This window comes from Dermacentor andersoni, chromosome 9 (genome assembly GCF_023375885.2).
Source record: "Dermacentor andersoni chromosome 9, qqDerAnde1_hic_scaffold, whole genome shotgun sequence".
NCBI classification, from domain to species: domain Eukaryota; kingdom Metazoa; phylum Arthropoda; class Arachnida; order Ixodida; family Ixodidae; genus Dermacentor; species Dermacentor andersoni.
The window spans coordinates 21,090,107-21,106,272 of record NC_092822.1 but is presented as its reverse complement, the minus strand read 5'-3'; the positions used below and the strand labels follow the sequence as shown (position 1 = coordinate 21,106,272).

Genomic DNA, 16,166 nt, shown 5'->3' with positions numbered 1-16,166 from the left:
CACGTCTAGGGAGGAACTGAACTATAGGAGGCAGCATTACGTCACGGCAAGTTGCCTTCGCTGTAGCCAACTCCCCGCGGCGCTATATATCCCTACGCTATCTCTCTATCAAAACAAGGAGTCGGCCCAACACGTGACCCTGAGCTCGGAGGCCTCGTGACCTCGTGCGCTCGGTTCCCGGTAGGATTTAATCGACGCGCACTTCTCTCGGGTTTCTTTTCTCTCTCTCTCTTTTTTACCCAACCGCTGTGCGCATTAATTTCTCCCGAATATGCTCAGTGTGCAACTTCGGTTATTTATAGCAGCGTATGCGTTCACACATTCATCGCCTTCGTTGCTAACTGGGAGTTCACGGCAGCCGCACGTACTATACGTTGCCGTCTCAACAGTCTGTCTGTTCCGAAGAGCGACTGAGCGCGCCGACGGGTGGTGTATAGGTACCAAAGCGCACCGCGACATGGTCACGTGTTGGGCCGACTTTTCCTGGCTTTCAGTTTTGTTTGTTACACCGTGCTGCCCACCTTACAGTTTCTATCCTTCCTTCATGCCTGTCTGACCTTTCTCGTCGTCGTCGTCGTCGTCGGAACGTCACATAGCGTCGTTCGTCGAGCGTGGATGGCTGGCTGGCTGTGTGCCGTACGTTGCTGCGCGTCAAAGGCGCAACGCCGCCAGCTGCGAAGCTCGTCGGTCGTCGACAGGTTGGCCTCCATCTTGGTCGCCCGCCGTCCCTCCCCCTACTTCTATAGTCGCATCACTGCGTTCGCAGGCGGCGCCCATTACAGTGCGGTGTGCCGGATGCACCCCGCACTCACCGCAGCTGTGGCCGTCCGTGCAGAGACGGCAGGGCTCGCCTATATAGAGGGTGTCCCAGTTGACGTTAGCCAAGCTCTTCAGTGAAATAATAATAATAATAATAATAATAATAATACGGTGCAAGATGCGATTTCAACATCTGCGGTACTCGGTCGTCAGAGGTTTGTTGCTCGAACACTGTAGGTCTTATAACTGTATCTTGCGCCATCTTTTCTTAATATACATACATATATATTTTTCGTTTCGGGGAAGAGCTTGGCTAACGTTAGCTGGGAGAGATGGTAGAAAACGAAACTTTAATGTCTCGGTTGCCGAAGAGAGGCAGTTGACCGGAACACTTCGGGCTGGCTAATATATTCGTTCGAAATGCGATGCGCGTTTTCTTTGTCGAAACGAACGAACACAGAATACTTCTTCGATTGCCAAGGGTCCAGCGCCATCAAAAGCAACGCATCGCGAACAGTGAGCGCACTTTAATGCTTCTTCGAGCACACTGGCATACGTGGTCGGCATTGATTGAACCGCACTGTGAGTGCGTATGCTCGCCGTCTCACCAGTTCCGTGCAGTGGTGCGAAATCTACGGGACCGCGTCGGCCAATCAGCCGAGGACTCGCTTCTCAACGACTTGTGCGCAGCGCGCGTTGAACGGAATTGTATGCTCACGGACGGATTGGAGGTTCACAATGGGCGAGCGCCCCCTTTTTCCCTTCTCGGAACGCGCAGCTGGCTCTCGTTTCTGATTGGCTCGCACGAGCTCCTGTAGCCTAGCTTCGCTGCAGCGCGCGGAGTACAGGTGAGACAGACGCGTCTCATTCGTGCCTCTATAACGCTATGGGGCACACGTAAAAGTCGCATGCTCTTTTCTTTACGTTATTTGTTCTATTTTCCATTATTGAAATTTGTCGTACGTGTTCGCTCTTCATCATGCCTCAGGCCATGGCATCGGATCGCGCAGCAAGCGCTACCGAGTTTACAGTAGTACAGTCCGAGCTACTTAATTAGGCCAAGAAAAGATTGAGTTTAAGGCGCAGCACGTGACCAGGTGCCTCTTTCTACAGAGACAGTTGAAATCCGGGAAGCTGGGGGGATCTGTTCAAAGCAGAGAGGAAACGAGGGCTATCGTTTGCATCCTGCCACTGATTCGATCGAAGCGACACCTGTACGGAAAGCGTGTCCGACGCATTTTCGGCCCTGCATCGCCCGGCGTCAGTGGAGCTCATTTTACAGTGCGTCGTAATCACGCTCTTTTCACGAACGAAACGCGCGTGTATATACCCTTGTGTATTCACCGTGTCTGGTAACCGGCGTACAGCGCATTTCTGAAGGGCCACATGCACCGTGATCATATTGTGTGGCTTTTGTAATCGACGCCCCGAAGCTGTGCCACGCCGCGCGGTAAATACGCCGAAAATGCGCTCCATATATTTGTAGCTTCATGAGAGCTCGAGACCCGGAACGCCTCCTTTCAACCCCTCGTGCAGCTGGTGATCGTATTGATCGCTCGTATTGTGCCGAGCTCTCTTTATACCTCTGCCTTCGATTGATCACGCGCAGGCTCGGAGGAGTTATTTCACTTGAGAATAGAAAATGCACAGGAAAAAAAAAAAGGAAACCCACTGCATGCCTGAGGGTCACGCGCGATGGCCAAGTGAGTAATTACGTACGAACGAAAACAAACGCAGCGTATCGATCGCGGATGAACACTTAGCAGAGCATCTTGCCTAAAAGGGCTTGAGGAGACTTGCAAAGCGGGCAAGTCGGTACTGATCCACGTTTGAATGGCAGCGCGGAAACCTATACGCAGGGCCGAAGGAACGACACAGAAGGACTGGACGTCGTCCAAGTCGTTCTATCATGACTGCAGGCACACACGTACAGACACACTTTCTCTTTCTCTCAGGCACAAACGTATACGCGCACGCACAAACGACTGTGGCTCTTCCAAACAGCCAGCGTACAAACAAACGCGCACTCGCTCACTCCTCGCGAAAAGCTAGCGGCGGTGCTGTTTGGACCACGCCCCGCCCGGGACCCGCGCCGTTCCGTCAGTGTCAGTGGCAGCGGACGCGGCGCCTTCCTCGTGCAGCGCCTTTCCCCAACACGTGTCCGCGGTGCGCTATCTCGCTTCCCCGTTGCCGCTCCGGCGAAAGGCTCGGCGGCGGTCAGTCGGTCGGCCGCTTCGTTAATCAGTGGCGTGTCGTGCGCACAGAGCGACTTTCCCGGTCGCACGCGGTCCCCCCCCCCCCCCCCTCCCTCCCTACTGTGCACGCAGACGGAAGCGCGACTGTGTGGACCCCACATAGTCGTAGTAGTCGCCTCTGTTGTAGTTCCGTGCAGTGGTATTAGCGGACGACGCTGCGGCGAGGACGGCGTTTCAATTTCGGACACGCTCTCGTTGCGCATGCAGCCATGGCCCGAGGGACGTCGCGCGACGAGGCATGCGAGACGTACCCAAAGCGTGTTGCGCAACGAGTCGAAAGATGCGTTGTGCGACAAAGGCACGGGACGTGCCCCCCAAGGCGTGTTGTGTGCGACGCGTCCGAGATACGCAGACAAAGTGAACGCGCGCGTATGCATGTGGGACCGGCACGCGTGATTACGCAGTTCACGTGACGCGTTCACACTAGCGATTTTTAGAGGTCGCGCGACCGACCGCGCGACTGGCGACCGTGGGGCGACCCGCGGCACCAGCGACATGCGATGTCTCGCGAACGGTGCCTTTCGCGTCTGCTCGCACCGCCACTGCCGTGTGAAGCAGCTGTCAGCGTGTTCCCGACTTCCCGCTCCTGCGGCTCGGCAGCTTTGCGACTCTAGTCGCGGAACCAAAGAAATCTCATTTATGCTGTGTTTTTCTCGGTACTGCACCGCCGCACTAACTCCCCTAGCTTTCAGTTCATGTTATGCCTTTTTTACAGTTACTTTCCTCCGTGCAAACGCGGAGCTGCGTGCGCCAATGTTTCCCTGTTAGTCGAAGGTATTAGGCTTCCCCATCTTCTCGTACTAAGCTCGTTATCGTCCCTCTCCTGGTGTTCCTATAGCCTTTGTGCGTTTGCGTGGGCGGGGGTGGGGGGGAGGGGAAGGCCGTCCAGCCTGGAAAGCTGCATACGGCATAGTCTTGCGTCGTTAGCGTGTGTTACCTCTTTCACAATCATACGGCTTCGTTCCTTTCGCTCGCTGTCGCGTATATCACTTTCGCAGCCGCTCGGCGTAGTGCACCTGGATTCCTTCGAGATCAGCACCGCGCACAGACAGTCAATCACAACAAGCTGTTTTCCTTCCCGTACAGTCTGCACTGCAGCTATCACGTCGCTGTTATATCCCGGTCTGGAAAGGGTTAAACGTCATGGCTAGCTAAAGAGGGACGCTACCATGGGAAGCGAGCTGTGGGTGATTGTCTGGCTGGGTGCGGTATCGAATATCGATGTGACTGGAGGCCAACGGTGCTCAGTCGAAGGCTTCGGATCGTGCCAATCGCTTAATGAACGAAATCATTTTTTGTCATTCTTTTCGCAGTTGCAGAACCGTTGCGATTATCTCTGCAATGAGAAGAATACCAACGACATTAATGGTCGACGTGAAGATGCAATAACGAATGTGCACGGACGTGGTCGCCAAAGATCTTGTTAAAGGGACACTAAAGGGAAACAATAAATCAGTTTAAACTAATGGAGCATTGTTTGAGAACCCTGCAGGCAGTCATTTCAAAAAGATAGTTTGATTATTAGATGAGAAAATGAAGGTCCAAGTATCAGCATTTGAATTTCGCGCCGAAACCCCAGCGCCGGTACGTCAGCGTGACGTCAGGGATTCCAAAGCATATTTTCGCATTTGGGCCGCGTTGGCTGAATAAATGTTCCCGAAACTTGCAATGTTTAATATTTGGTTCCTTTAGAACACAATGTAGTCAATCTGTACCACTATATATAATTAGTAGGCCCTAGAAGATGCCATCAAAATCCATGACGTCACAGCCCCCAGGTGCGGGAACTCAAGTAGGCGTCGCCACCCGTATTTCGTTCTTGCGCTTTTTCTGGCTTACCAAACGTCTTATCGTTGTAAGAGTGGTGTTTTTGTTGTTGTAGAACGGTAATTTACTGATTCAGAAGAAATCATTCTTCACTTTAGTGTCCGTTTAAAGCGAAGGGTCTCGTGTTGTCTATAAATAGCGCCTAACGTTATCACCAGGCAGCCACAACACGTCAAAACTAACCTTGTAAATCAGTTGTGCGGAAGCTCGCTAGGGGGAGGAAAGTTTATGAAAGGGGAAAAAAAAAATCACTGCCACCCGTTTTGTAACAGGAAGCTATAGACAAAGGAAATCCCAGACCAGGACGAATGTTTCTTCAACTGCGAAGCTTTATGTGGAACCCGTATGGGTATTCTTTGTAAAGCTGTGTGCTAAAAGACAGGTGGATGTCCAGCTCTTTTTCTTTTTCATAAACTAATGTTGTACTGAAGATCCTTCTCTCATTGATCACGTAAGAAATTTGCCCGTGGTTTGGCACGGCTAGTAATTAATCTTCCGAGTCTGTTTATGCCGAGTCTGTTTGTTTGTGCCTTTTATTATTCCTTCAACGGGCAGTAATATAATTCCTAATTGGTAGAGGCAAGCTACAGATTTCACTGCGCGGCGCGGATGAGACAGGCGGAACCGATCCGTGCCAAAACGTTACGCAACAGGGCCACTGTATAAATACCGTTCCGCGTATGGGTAACGGAGGAACCGTTTTAGAATAGTCGCCTGGCGGCCCTCACGCGCGCCGCATTTGGAAAGGGCGAACGCATTTAGAAGGCGGTGCGACGGAAGAAGAGAAGCGTCCCTTCCGTAAGCGGATTGCATGACCGAGCCAGCGTCGAATTTGCCACTCCCCTCACCCCCCCCCCCCCCCCGAGCCGCATTGCGACAAAGCCGAACCGACGGTCGTGTGGGAATGACGTGCCGGCGAGGGCGTAGGGTTGATATAACCTGGGGCGAGGACGTCGAGTGTATTCAGGACTTGCGCCGCAGTCGGAGCGTTCGCGGTGGCGCTGAGCGAGCACTGGTGCTCTTGTAGGCACTGCCAAATTCACCCATGTTGTCGAATTCACCATTTTGTCAGCTCCGATTGGCTCGCAGGGCTGCTACGGACCCTCTCATTGGCTAAAGATACCTCCATTGCGGAGTCTGACCATATGACGGATTTTGGCAACGTCCAGAATAACATCCCTAGTTGGTCCTGAAGGGAAGGGAGAGCCAGCGCCCCCTTCCCGTGAAGCTTCGAGGGGAACGCGTTATAAGGCTAACCACAGTCGCTCGCACTAGGCTTTAATGCTCGCGTCTGTTCGCTCTCACGGGTACTCACTCACGCTTATAGTCTAGTATGCTCATGAGCACTCACTCAAATTCTTCGTACTCACTGGCACCCACAGATACTCGCGTTCATAGTTTCATCCACTCACACTCACTGACCCTCACTCTCGTTTAAACTCACGTCTGCGCACACTCATAGGTACTCGGTGACGCCAACTCACACTTATGCCTTTGAAATGAGTTATGAATATCAGCGACTGCACCTATGAGTTCGGCACCTCAGTCAAGCCGAAGCACGGCTTTTCGTTATGATCTCCTTTCGCAAAAGGAAAATTATTCCATCGAGTGAGTGAGTGAGTGAGTGAGTGAGTGAGTGAGTGAGTGAGTGAGTGAGTGAGTGAGTGAGTGAGTGAGTGAGTGAGTGAGTGAGTGAGTGAGTGAGCGAGTGAGTGAGTTACCGTGCCGACCTGTGTTAGTAGCGTTGCGTTCCGAGATAGCTAGTTCGCAGTACGGCATAAATTAAACGGCGTTGGGAAACCAAAAGATGCAAAACGCCCGTGTCTTCTAGTGTTTGCACTACGCGAGGTCGCGAATTATATGGCAGGCCTCTGCGGCCGTGTTTCGAGTACTGTGCTTCCTCGAGCGCACGTCAAGGAACCCTGGGTGATCCAAGTTAATCGGGAACCCTCCTCCCCTTCCCAGCCGTAATCGAAAGCCTCGGGAAATCAAAGCTCAAATCTCCCAGAAGCTTTGTCAGTGATGCGATGTGATTAAAGCGATGCTTAACCACCGAGCAACCGAACCAGCAGAGCCGGAGCAAGTGAGGAGAGCGTGGTGACACGTGACATCTTGTGCCACCCCCCACCCCTCTCGGCAGAGCACGATGAGGGTGACTTTCAATGAAGCGGCATTTCGAAGAAGAAAAAAAAAATAGAAATTATGTGAACGAGTTGAGTGACTATGGCGGTATTTTTCATGCGTTCAACGCTTGCGTCAGCGCCTACGCACTGAGGTTCTCGGCTGCTAGCAAACAAAATAACGTGCTGCATCAATGTCTTCAAATTGGCAGTTACACCATCCTCAGTACACTTGTCCGTCTTTCCTCCTCGTCGTCATAAACAGTTACACGACTTTGATCCGGCTTCGATGGCTTTCCCGTCGCTATACTGCGAGCAAAAAGAAAAACTCAAAAGAAATCGTTGCGTAGGAAGCGGCGCGTCGTCCTCCCAGATGAAACGCATCGTCACCCAAGGCCGCACCTGTCACATCGCCTGCCGCGGGGCTCCGAGTTCTGCGTGCGGCTTTTTTCGGGACACACGGGCGGCGCGCGCGGAAAACCCAAACATGGGGACGGACACGTCGCCGGAGCGCCCTCTCTCGCCGGTGGGAGAAGAGAAAAGGGAAGAGAGGGGCGCGAGCGGGCAACGTAATTTGCCGCTCTGCCGGCGCTCTCGCCGACTATCTTTAGCCGCCTAACCGATTAACCCTTTCCCCGAGAGACCCAACCGGCGTAGAAAAGCAGCAGTATGGTCTCGGTGCTACCACTTCGCTCGTTGCTTCTTCTCCCTTTGCCGACAGAGGCCACCAGCTACAGAGTGCGTGCGCGTCGCGATAGCACTCGCCGCGCCGCCCTTCGGCTCAACGGAGAAACCTCGTTCGGCGTTCACCGTCGAAATCTCGGAGGCCACGCCACATGGCCTCCCGAGTTGCGTCGGCGCGTGATTTTCTGCGCCCGCCAATCCCGGAGGGAGGTCATGCCACAATTGTTCGCTTTTCTGCACGGCGTCATCTCGTCGAGGCCGTTTCGTTGAGAGAAGCGCACGCGTAGGCGCACTAGTTGAGAAAATTTCCGCGCGGAGCCCGTAGCTGTTTTCGCACCGTACTGCGTGTGAATTTCTTCGTGTACCGTTCATTGTTGTAAAAGAATGCGTTCGCTGACTCGGGTGGTTGATACCTCGTTAATGCAGCTATTTCGATATTATTTTACAAATCGGCGCTTCTATTCATTTCAGCATTTACTCTTGTGAACAGAACTAAATTATTGGGAAGCCAGAAACGGACACGAAGTTTCGGTTTCGCTCTTATCACGGCCTGCTACGGCGATGACCGAAAACTGCCAAACCCGAGTAGTGAAAATATGGGTGTGTAAATGCGCGCCTGCGTGCGGTCATCTCTGTTCCGCCAGGCAGGGCAAAGCTATTTCTGAAGCTTTCTTGTTTTTTCGGTTAATTCGAATTTAACGTAAGACCCAAAAATTTTCCTTCCTTCTCGTTTTGAGAAGTACTTGCTAGCACGGCGTTACGGCTTGCGAAAAAGCCATCCTTACAGCGCGCATCGTGATGAGGTGAAGCGTGCTTTACAGTGCATGCGTACACGTTATCAGCATGGTTTTTCTTAGTTTATTCTTAGACGCTTTTGTTTTATATAAGTGATTTCACAATGTTGGTTTACATTGGTTTACAGTGCGATAATTTGGCATTAGATGGCGTTTCAGCTAGCGGCCAACTCCGATTTCTCCATTAAACAGTTGCTAAACGCAAAAACAGGCGTTCCGCAAGGGCTTCGCCTCAGCACAGTTGCGTAATGCGGTGAAGCATGAACAGTGTGCTGCAGAGAAGGGAAGTGAGAATTTGCGCAAGTACTGAGTTTAAACAACGTGTCTTTAGTATTCTTTGGCGGCAGCTCCGAGACACCAAAGGAGCAAATGAGACACGAAAGCTGGAACCCGACGAGGTCCCAACCCACGGACCACCCTGGTTCCAGCTTTAGTCCCTCCGCTGCCCCTAGGGGGCCCTGAAGATCCTGCGCCGCTCCGGTTTATTATAATCTCCGGTGCTCTCCTCATTTCTATGTGCATATTTTTTTTCCTAATAAACTTACAGCAATAAATATCTGTATTGCGGTGAAGCTTGCTAAAGCACACCCGTAATTATGCGATGCACACACGACACACGGCCCAGCAATTAAGATTCTCATTAGACAACATATGAATGATATGTTACATTCAAGAGAGAAAGCAGAAATTCAGTTTGCGTGAAAGATAATTTTGATTTATGGCCTCTTAATCTAAAAAAGAAAGAAAAGGGATTGTTTAAAACCAGTAAGTTCCAAGAAAATTGAAGCACAAATTTTCAAATCCCTAACTCTGCACCCGAATAGATAACGTAGTTTTGCAAACTACTTCTCCTAGAACATTTCAAACGGACAAATGTGATGTATAACTTTACAGTGACGTACAATTGTTACTATATTTACGAGTGTTGCGCAATGCTACTCACAAATTAGTGGTATATCCTACAAACGGTGTATCATACGTATATATAACGTATAATATGTACAATACATCAATTTTGCTCGCTTTAGATGCCTCAACAGGTGCTGTTTAGAAAATTGTGAAATGATGGTTAATTGTAGTAAGGTATTATAATATTACTAAATATTGCATTTTGCATAGAGTATTGCGTCTCGTTTATTTTTTTTTCTTCGTTTTATTTCGCCAATGAAGCAGATACTTTTTACCCGTTCTTTTTTTTTCTTGAGTTCTTTTAATCCTGGCATGTTACGTTGAACTACCACGAAGCGACAGATGCATGTGTGCCTACCTTTCGTACGTTTTGCAATTGCTTGTGTTCCATATTTTGTTACGTATATGTTATAACAAAAGATTCCATTGCAGTGTTTTTCACTAGAGGAGCTATTCCTGTATATTGTATTCCCATTTGTACACCATACAGGTCAATAATCAATAAACACGTAATTCATACTCTCGTATTCAGACATGTGCCGCGCCGGAGTGCCGCTTCCCTCTCGTTAAGGTGCGCGCTCTTTCAGTGCGATGCGCCAAGTCATTGTGCGGCTCAGTTGATCACGCGAACTAGACGTAGGAGTGTATACTTCACCTCGTGACGCAGAGTTCTCGTTCTGCCCTCAACCAGGTCGAGACCGGCTGAAGCTGCAGCTGTGCTCGGGGGATGAGTCCCTGCCGTACCCGCGAGGGACGCTGGGAGAGCTGTCCCCGCGCAAGCGCCGTGGCAACCTTCCCAAGGAGTCGGTCAAGATACTTCGCATGTGGCTCTACGAGCACCGGTACAACGCATACCCTTCCGACCAGGTGGGCGCACTTATTTATTTATCACCCATAGTCGGCACTGCCAGCCGCCTGTACTTGGCGGCCAAAGTAGGCATATGGTATACATTCCAATGCAAGTCTACAATTGCCTCAATGCACCGGATTTTGTAGCATGGCCTATCACGTGCCTATACCCGGCAAGACGCGAAACCAGACACGCCCGCCCTCCCCTATTTACGCGACCCACCTCCGGGATCGGCCACGTTTTCATTGCACCGTCTCCGGGATCGGGCCACTTTACTGTCGGACTGTCGGCCTACACTGGAAAGGCAGGTGGGGTTCCCCGATTCGAGAAAGTTAGGGAGCGCAGGCCTATACTCGTGTTAAACACCGCTAGTGATAAAATGTTTCTTTCGCGAATACGTTTAGCAACTCACAGAAGAGACGACGCGTCAGAAACACGGCTGCTCGGAACGTTGCAAACAAAGGTACCGAAAACCAGATTTTCTTTTTTTTTGGGGGGGGGGAGTGGCTCCTTAGGACAAGCCAGTCGTATATATATTACACGATGTGCCCCGCTCGCGCGGTTTGATCACGCGCCTGCGCTTTTCCTGCTTGACGCTGCGTCGCAGGAGAAGCTGCACCTGTCGCGGGAGGCGAACCTGTCGGTGCTGCAGGTGTGCAACTGGTTCATCAACGCCCGCCGGCGCATCCTGCCGGACATGATCCGCAAGGAGGGCCACGATCCGCATCAGTACACCATCACCCGGAAGTCGTCATCGTCTTCCTCGTCCTCTTCTTCCGGCAGGTCGCCGCCGAGTCAGGTGGGTGTCGGTCGCCAGACTCGCCTCACGAGCACACAACAGGCCGACTCGCACTCGATCCATGCTGACCTCACACGCACCCAATGCTTACTCTCTCCCTTCTTTCTATTTCCCCTTTCCCCCATCCCCAGTGAAGGGTAGCAAACCGGGTGCTCGTATGGTTGACCCTGCCTTTCCTGTCCTTTCTCTCTCTCTCTCTCTCTCTCTCTCTCTCTCTCTCTCTCTCTCTCTGTGAGATAAGGTGTGAGATAAGAGACAGGACCTATAGGCACGATGAGCATATATATTTCATGTGCATGAGTCAGTTTTCACGAAACTACGCATTCGCATTTCTAGGAAGCCACAGAGCGGTGTGTTTTTTTGCGTAGGGAGGACGTGGCACCGGCGGCATTAGGATCAGAAACTGTCGCGATTTCTTTTTCGCCGTGCTTCTTGAACAACGTGGCGAACCCTTTCGTGCCTGCTTGATTACGTGTGTCGTGGACACCCCTGGCATGCGCCCCGGCTGTGCGATGTACGTGGTACAACCTGGCCGCGATGAGAAGAGTTTGCCACAAATCCGTGGTTCTCTCTCTGTCGGTCTAATACTCGTGTATGACAGAGGCGACATCAGGACCGCCGGAACAATAAGGGCGGTTGATTGTGTGCGCCGCATCCTAGTAAATCGCAAATATTGCTTGGACGTTTCTAGCAAGTTTCTTCTGGACATTGTGAATATCTATAAGATCAGAACGCATAATTGGAGTCCTAGGGAATCTGGAAAAAGAAGGCCTATGGGGAGGACAAGTATTCATGTGTGGACCGGAAAATTATTTGTCATGTCGTTACATAAATTATAGAAGTCATATGGTCAGCAGCGCAACACCATAGCCACGGACTACCACGTTTCTGAACGAACATTCTCTGCAATTTTCTACAAGCCTTCACTGTCTAATCTGAGCCTATGGTTCCCCATTTTACTTCTGCAAAACATGAGGACCACATTTAGTGCGAATCTTAATGCGTGTGCCATAAAGCTCGGGGTACTTACCATTTCGAAAGATGTAGTGGCATCAATATTTCAAGAAAAAAATATTTAAATTACGCCAACCGATATGAAATCCTAAATAAATCTTCAAGAAAACTGAAAATGTACCCAACCGATATGACGCGTAGCACAGACATCTCCATGACGCCTTAACGCAATGTCCATAAACAGTCCAATTCCAAAGTAGAATGAACGTCAATACGACGTCGCCTATTTGATATTTACAAAATACGTTAGTAGGACGTCTATTAGGAGCTACGACGAGACGTAGACGAATGGATCCCACCTGGATGTTGATAGGCTATCAGTATATAGTTCACTGGGATTTATATGTAACCGCCGTATAGCGCACTGCGCATGACCGATGCGCCTTGTCAGTTGCACACGAGGATCGCGTAACTGACACGCTCTTCTTGTCGCGACGCAGGCGTCACTGCCGCCGCCGTCTCTGCCGCCCCTGGTGCACCACCACAGCGGCGGCAGCCACCACCAGCAGGCCCCGCACTTGGCGCCCGCGCACCGGCACCACGGGGTGCCACCTTTCGGCACGTCGGCCGCGCCCTCGTCGGCACCGCTCAAGGCCGTCAAGGACGAGGACCTCAACAGCGACGACTCCGAGGGGGCCGCCAGTCTCGGCTCGCCGCGATCGCCGCTCAAGCTGACCAAGCGCTGGCAGCGGAGCCACGAGCGGGACCTCAAGGAAGACCCGTCGCCTTCGTCCTGGGATGAGGACGACGACGACGAAGACGACGACGACGATGAGAACGACGGCGAGGACGACGACGAAGGTGACGACGGGGAGGGCGACGACGAGGACGAGGACGACGAGGAAGAGGAGGGCTCGCCCTGGTTTCGCGAAGACGTCAAGGGCCGCGTCGTCGAGAGGTCCCCGGCCGACGACGGCGACCCCTTCAGCTGCCTCTACCTGCTAGTGGACGTTGCGCTGAGCGAACTAGAGAAGCGAGCAGCGTCCAGCTGATAGCGGACCACGGCCGCCCCGTCCCCTCTCTCCTAGGCGCGGGACCCAGGGGCGGACGTCGTACAGCCGTCGCCGGAAGTTTAGGGGCCAGGGCACGGCCGAGGCGCCGCCTCGGACGAACAGCGATGACGCGCGCCGTACTCCGACGCCATATGGCTCCGCAGCCGAGCGTGAGTGGCAGAGACACACGAGACCCCCTACAGTTAAGAGGGAGCGCTAACGTTCTGTGGTCCTGGCGGTCGCCGAAGTCGCCGTGCCGGGAAGCCTGGGGCATCCAGCGGCGTCCGTTCGCGGCCGTGCCTTGACTCCTAGGCTTTCGACCCCTGAGACGGGCGTGCCCGTGCGTGGTGTGTGCGTGTGTGTGCCTTGTGTTTTCCACGCTCCATCCTCGCTTTCTTCCCGTGCCACTCATCCGACTCTTTGTTTCGCCGTCTTCATTTCGTCCGGGGCACCTCTCGCGCGTCAAACATTAGCGCCCCCTCACCTCCTCGTGCCACCTGCATCGCTACCACGACCACCACAAGCACCGCCACCACTACTACTACACCGCCACCCCTCGGCACCGTGCACACCGGCCTCGTCCCGAGCAGCGCACCCCACACCGGCATTTTCTCTCTCACTGGACAAAGACACTTAACTTATTCGGAGCGAGATGGGGCCGAGCCGATATTCTCGAGATGTGCTCGAACGGTGTAGCTGGCTCCCACTGTACCTCGGACGCTTCGCGTAGCAATCGAGTTGTGCGCGCGGCTCGATCATTGTCGCGGCAGGGAGCTCCCACTCGGTCGCTGCCTGACCAGCGACGATGGGGAAACGTTCCCAACGCTGGGACACTCGACCAGCGTCGAGAGACACGTGACCGGCTTTCATTCTCAGTGAGCATTTGTTACTTCGAGTGTTTTTTCTTCTTCTTTTATATTTCGGTTTGTGGAAAAGTGTCTGCATGTGCCGCTTTCGCCGCGGGAAGCCGGTCTCGCCAGCCAAGAGTCAGTGGGGGGGACCCCCCCCCTTCGGCAAGTCGATGTCGATGCCTGTTTCTGGGGTGGTATTCTGGATGCTGTTAGAACCCCGCCAAATTGCAGAAGTTCACCATCTTGCCAGTTCTGACTGGCTGGTCGAAAAAGCGCCATTGCAGAATTTGGACAATTTGGCGGAGTTTGGCAGTTGGCACCTCCTGGTTACGGGGCAACAATTTTCTGGAGAAGCCTCTGGTCGGGCCCAGTGCTAGCGGTCGACGAGACAATGTCTCGTGATGCCTGCCCGTGCGGCGCGCCCTTGACGCGAGCGTTCTGAAATGTCGTGACGAGCGATTGTCCATGGTCGCCTCTTTAGTAGCTGTCGGACGACGCCATCGTAAGCCTGCCTGCAAACGGCGTTCGGGTCGCCTTTATATGTGACCGATTGGAGTTTCTCCTCCTGAAGTTTGTTGCTCCGTAACGCAGGCGAAAAAAAAAGAACGAAAGAAAAAAAATCAGGGACACTGCCTTAGAGGTGGTGTACGCCCGCAGTCACACTCGTCTTCGTGCCCGCCGGTAAGCAGGCGATGTCATTGCAATCCGTGAACCGAGCGAGTCCTCCAACTGAAGCACCGTTTGGGGCGCGGCGTCATGTCTGAAGCGGGGATCACGTGCAAATGTGATGCGCAAAGACCGTTGATTCGAAGCCTTTTCTTTCCGGCCTCTTCGATTGGCTTTGAAAGCGTCGGAGAAGAGTTTCACTTCACTTCAGCATAAGCTCGCTCATTTTAGGCCTAGCTCGCGTGCGTTACCGCTAGGATTTCAGGTGGTCTGTGCACGACACCATTCCGTGTACTTGAGCAGGATTGAAATTCGTTGGCAGCAGCACCGACAGGGGGCGTCGGAAGTCACGTCAGGAAAGTCGAAACGCTCGGACTCGTACAGTGGCCGCGTCCAAGTGTGCATGTTCGCGGTTCACACTTGCGATGACAGCGCCTCGGTAAGGCTGGTTTCGCACTACGTGGTTGCAACCGTTTTTACAACGCGGGACGACGTCATCGCCCGAGTTGACCGATCGGAAGTGTCGGATTTCTTACGCGATCCGACATGCGCGTCAGTTACGACATATGTCTTGAACGCTCATGCACGCACGCGACGACTGTGGCCGAGGCCTTGTGACGTCACAGCAAATGTTCCCACAGTGAAAGGTAGCGCTTCGGTCGCTACGCGTTGCCTTTCTGTGGCGAAGGGAGAAGAAAAAAAAAATGGAAGTTGGGTATGAGACGGTTTCAGATGTAGCACATTGTTCTCAGACTGTTCCTGTCTTGTTTGACCGGTGTTTTGCATCTTAAAAGCACACGAGCACCGTCGGTAATGTTTCTCTGCCCCCCCTGTAGGAGAGCAAGTGTGTCACGTAGCGTTTCGCATGAAGCTTGGCGCACACGTCATAACATATACACATATATGAAAAAGAATGCGTGGATCGGCATTCTGCTGTTTCCTCGCTCCTAGTCGCCGCATTATCGAGGGAGGAAAAAAAAAAAAAGCTAAACAAAATGGTCCGTCCGTGAGTCAGTCCGTCCGTGCGTTCGTTTCGTCGAGTTTTTATTTTATTCTTTTTGGTCGCCGCGCGTCTGGTAAATCTTAAAAAAGTTGTTTGTACATTACATAGTTTAACAGAGTTTACCCACAGCATCACATATATATATATATATAAATACTACGTATATCACCTCGTGCCCAACATCAACCTAGTCTACAGACAAGAGTCACGAGACGTTCTCTTCGCATATTGTCACACATCTAAATGCATGCTATATATACAGACATGTGTACACACTGCATGTAAACAACAACGGGCACGCAGCCTGATTAGCGTCGGCAGTTCACATGGAGCGTATTTGTCGTAGCGGTATAGAGTAAACGACAGTTTCTTCGCAAGGTGCGGATTGTATACTCTCACATTGGACAGGTCAATGCGGAAGTCTTCGCCTATAGAGAGTTTTAGAATAGGGACGCCAAAGCAATAGCGTCGAAGAGACTGCGCATGCGCGAGACGCAAACTGCGTTCGGGTTTTGCGTCGGGCACGCTGTTTCACTAGTTTAGCGGGAGCCCCAAAGCTGCCCCAAAAGATTTGCGTAAACAAACATGGCGGCATCCATCGAAGCGACGGTTCCAACCTAGCACCGAACTGGGCTCGATTCGT

General features: G+C 52.3%; 1 protein-coding gene across 1 annotated transcript in view; it reads left to right on the top strand.

Annotated features, from left to right (window-relative positions):
- Window positions 1-15,675, top strand: part of LOC126527218 (uncharacterized) — a 129,188-nt gene extending 113,513 nt beyond the window's left edge. Inside the window, exons 2-4 of the mRNA XM_050174974.3 lie at window positions 10,040-10,215; window positions 10,806-10,997; window positions 12,452-15,675. Of these exons, the coding sequence (XP_050030931.1) occupies window positions 10,040-10,215; window positions 10,806-10,997; window positions 12,452-13,003 (920 nt within the window). The 3' untranslated portion in view covers window positions 13,004-15,675. The remainder of the gene's footprint in view (window positions 1-10,039; window positions 10,216-10,805; window positions 10,998-12,451) is intronic.
- Window positions 15,676-16,166: the final 491 nt, after the last annotated feature.